The following is a 4,181-nucleotide window of genomic DNA, read 5'->3' as shown; positions in this document are numbered from 1 at the left end:
TATATATACTAGCAAGATTACCCGGCGTTGCTCGGGTATTAAATGCTTGGCAATGGTCTTAATAGGTTCTTCCATTTGTTTCGGTGTCCATCTCTTTGAATATTTCTTTTGCACTAAGCTGCAAACATTGACATTGAGGAAGAAGTGATTTCCCCCATAGACCATAAATAAAGTAGTAACCACAGGGTGAAAAGCCCTGGAGAAGCCACGAGAGTATTTCAGGGGGTGCAACAATTGAACGTAAAGTAGCCTTGAAAAGGTCCATGTTTATTGTTCTCACAAGAGCCCTGAAAAGGATCGTTAACCGTTCACAGGTATAAACGTCCTTGTTTTAGTTTACAAGAAAAGCAGTGGGTGCAGTGATGCCAAAACTCAAGCTATCTGCAAGGGGACTGAGAAGGGGGCAAAATAAAAAGCAAGTCTGTGGTATTAAGCAGAATATTTTCTGTAGGCCATCTTTTTATGCCAACACAAAATGACGTACATGATAACACTTCCAATCAGTTAAGATCCGAAACTGTGAGTGCCAGCGACTGATATTGTTATTATAATTATTGTGAGGCGTTGAGTTGGCAGAACTGTTAGCACATCGGACAAAATGCTTAGCGGCATTTCTTCCATCTTTACCGTTCTGAGTTTAAATTCCACTCAGCCTTATAAAACGTTATGTACCAGTCAAGTACTGGGGCCAAAGTGATCAGCTTATCTCCCTCTCTGCAAATTTCAGACTTTGTGTCTATTATAGAAAAGATAATTATTATTGTTGTTGCTGTTGTTGTAAAGACAATTTATTATATTTGTTAAAAGAAGTAGAAAGGAATAGAGAGGAGCAGTAAAGAAGGGGTTAGGGTTAGGGTTAAGGTTAGGGTAAGAGTGACTGACCTTGTACAGGTGTACGCCGATACTAACACTTTGGTGCATTAGCCGATGCATCAGGGATATCACTGTCCGGACATCACCCTCACCCTCACGGATCTCCAACAGGTACTGAGGATTCTTCCAGTAGATATCTGAGGTGCATAATAATAACGTAGCAACAGTAGTAGTAGTAGTAGTAGTGGCAGCAGCAGTAGTAATAGTGGTAGTAGTAGTTCACATGAATATCTATGTACACACTCACATACATATTGTCTGACTCATGCAATCATACAAACATGCATGCTAAAAAAAAACATGATGATGCTATCTCTGTCTGTCTGTCTGTCTCTTTATATATATATATATATATATAATTTTCCCAGAGGATGTATCAACCGTTACCAATATAGCATAAGAACTTACCTTAGGAGATCATTAACTAGATTCCTTAAGGGTCGTTCTCACAGTTTATATTTATATTATAAGGTTTTTAACTTTTAAATTTTCATATTCAAAAGAGACAGAGACTTCAAATTCGATATATCGATTTATTCACCACTCTATGTTAACATTTCTGTGCCAAACTTATCCAGTGACTGGTCCATTGGATTTAGACATTTGGCACTTCTTCAGGAGTGGTTACCTTTCGAACAAAACGCGAAAAAACACATACATAACTATTATTAGGTCTTTAGGATCTCGTTAGCTTTCGTCTTTCGTATATATATATATATATATATATATATATATATATATATATGTGTGTTTATATGGGCATGCGTATGGATGTAGAGAGTTGTGTATGGAAGTGCCGATCAAGTGGGTAACACTTGTGGAAAAGGGAAACCCAGGAAGACACGGGACGAAGTGTTGAGGGCCAATCTCTAGGCACAGAACCCTACGAAAGAGATGAGTGAGGATTAAGCCCTCAGGCGTTTTGCTGTACTCACGAGGAGCCATTTACCACAGCGGAATTGGTAGGGATGCTGCTACCACATAAAAAACAACCAACTCCACTCTGTGGAGTTGGTTGGCATTTGGAAGAACCTTCAACCAAAGAAATCATACCAGAACAAACAATGAAACTGCTCAAGCCATTCCAATATGGAAAACGGACATTAAAAGCTGCTGCTGCTGAGGATGATTGGCTAAACCAGTTATAAAGACTGACTGTTGTATCAGGAGTGACTTGAGGCTAAACAACAACAACAACAAGGAAGGGCTCATTAAATGAAGTAACCCAAGGTGGGCCTGTCCTCACCTTTAGAATTGTCATTACCACCAGATGTGATCTTCTTGAGCCATTGGCCATCTTCCCGGAATGTGTGCCATTTCCTTGCTGATGTTTTCTCCTCTGTTCCCTGTCAATGCAACAACAACAACAACAATAAGAACAGCCACAACAACAACAACAACAACAAGGATAATAATGTGTGTGTGTGTGTATGCATCGTTATGCGTACACCTCAGAGCAGGTATTGCCAAGCTTTTGATGAAATTTGATGCAGATCTCTGCTCAACTTTCCTGTCATGGTTCATTGTTTCTTCTCCATCTCCGCATATTCTGCACTTTCTTGTTATGTTTCTTTTCCTTATATGTTTTTGGTAATTTCTGGTCGAGAGGCTTTGGTCTTGGGCAGCAATTAAAATATCCTTCAGTCTCTGCTTTGAGTCCTGAGCTTCTCAACCTTTGCTGGGATTTTTCTCTGTCTATTTCTTTTGCATTTAGTTTGTGTGTGTGTGTGTTTACAGGTATGCTTTGATATGTGCGTTAATGTGTTCCCGGAACCACTCGTGAAGCAAAAACTCATAGAACAGAGCAATAATTTCTCATAGTAGCAATAAATTGTAATTTGTTCCCAGACAAAATATTTCATCGTTAAAATCCACAAAACTTGTTAGTAAATGGCAATTAAACAACATCGGAATACTCTTTTACTCTTTTACTTGTTTCAGTCATTTGACTGTGGCCATGCTGGAGCACCACCTTTAGTCGAGCAAATCGACCCTAGGACTTATTCTTTGTAAGCCTAGTACTTATTGTATGGGTCTCTTTTGCCAAACTGCTAAGTGACGGGGACGTAAACACACCACCATCGGTTGTCAAACGATGCTGGGGGGGGGGGAACAGACATGCAAGCATATACACACACACATATATATATATATGCATATATATACAACGGGCTTCTTTCAGTTTCCGTCTACCAAATCCACTCACAAGGCTTTAGTTGGCCCGAGGCTATAGTAGAAGACACTTGCCCATGGTGCCACGCAGTGGGACTGAACCCAGAACCATGTGGTTGGGAAGCAAGCTACTTACCACACAGCCACTCCTGCACCTATATGTCAAAAATATTTTATGGAAAACAAAAAGAAAGTCAAGATCCTTCATGATGAAAAAAATTATTCTTATAATCGTTTTCTGAATCCCTTTCACTCACAATGGACTCACCCTCACCATTACTTGTAGACGTGGTCAGCGATTCACAAGCATTCGTAGAAGGACTTGTAGATGACTTTTTACAAACAAGTCTAGAGTTGTTCGCTCAGAAGAAGGTTCTTTGTTGCTTTCTATAAATGTCTTGGTAACATGCAGAGACATTTGTTCTGGTAAGATGGAGTTCAAGACTTGGATCTTGTGTTTCAACAATAAAACTCGTAAACGCGGAGTCTCGTAAAGCAGATTCCTCTTAAAGTGAGGTATTCCTGTATGTATGTATGTATGTATGTATATATGTATGCATGTATGCTGTTAGTTGTGTGTGACTGACCTCAAAGCTGGTTATTGTAAATGGATCGACGTGACACATCTCGATAACAGAGAAGTTCTTCAGGAAATCATTGAAGTCCATCCTGTGAAGAGAGAAAGAGAGAGTGAGCGAGTGAGGGAGGGAGGGAAGGAGGGAGGAAGAGGGGGTTACTGGTGGGGAGGAGAATTTGATCTGGAGGAGTAGTTGGAGGTTTAAAAGAACAATGGAAGTAAAAGCAGCAGTGACACAAACAAGAACATCCACTACGGAAGTAGTAACTGCTGCTGCTGCTGCTACAGTAATAGCAGCAGCAAAGACAGCAACACCAACAACAACAACATCAAAACGAAGGCAATCTTTACCAGAATTCTCCATCGTCCTTCACTTCCAGATTCGTCCGTTTTCTCTCTTCTTCTGTCAATCCATTCCATTCTTCAGATCTTCAAAGAGGAAAAAAAAAGAAGGGGGGGCCAGTGGTGTTAATTAACTGCATCTACAGGTGTGTTGACATGTACGTACGTGTGTGTGTGTGTGTGTGTATACATATATATATATATATATATATATATA

The 4,181-nt window shown here is 39.9% G+C and overlaps 1 protein-coding gene across 3 annotated transcripts in view; it reads right to left on the bottom strand.

Annotated features, from left to right (window-relative positions):
• Positions 1–4,181, bottom strand: part of LOC106873342 (calpain-2 catalytic subunit) — a 130,237-nt gene that overhangs the window by 7,113 nt on the left and 118,943 nt on the right. For all 3 annotated transcript variants that reach the window (XM_052977709.1, XM_052977708.1, XM_014920668.2), the window contains 4 exons: positions 3,974–4,051; positions 3,633–3,714; positions 2,120–2,219; positions 883–1,010 (listed from right to left, as the gene is read on the bottom strand). In XM_052977709.1, coding sequence (XP_052833669.1) covers positions 883–1,010; positions 2,120–2,219; positions 3,633–3,714; positions 3,974–4,051 — 388 coding nt within the window. The remainder of the gene's footprint in view (positions 1–882; positions 1,011–2,119; positions 2,220–3,632; positions 3,715–3,973; positions 4,052–4,181) is intronic.

The sequence above is a fragment of the Octopus bimaculoides genome, chromosome 28, assembly GCF_001194135.2.
Source record: "Octopus bimaculoides isolate UCB-OBI-ISO-001 chromosome 28, ASM119413v2, whole genome shotgun sequence".
Lineage (NCBI taxonomy): Eukaryota > Metazoa > Mollusca > Cephalopoda > Octopoda > Octopodidae > Octopus > Octopus bimaculoides.
Note: the sequence above shows the minus strand (reverse complement) of the source record. Positions and strands in the feature narration are given on the sequence as shown.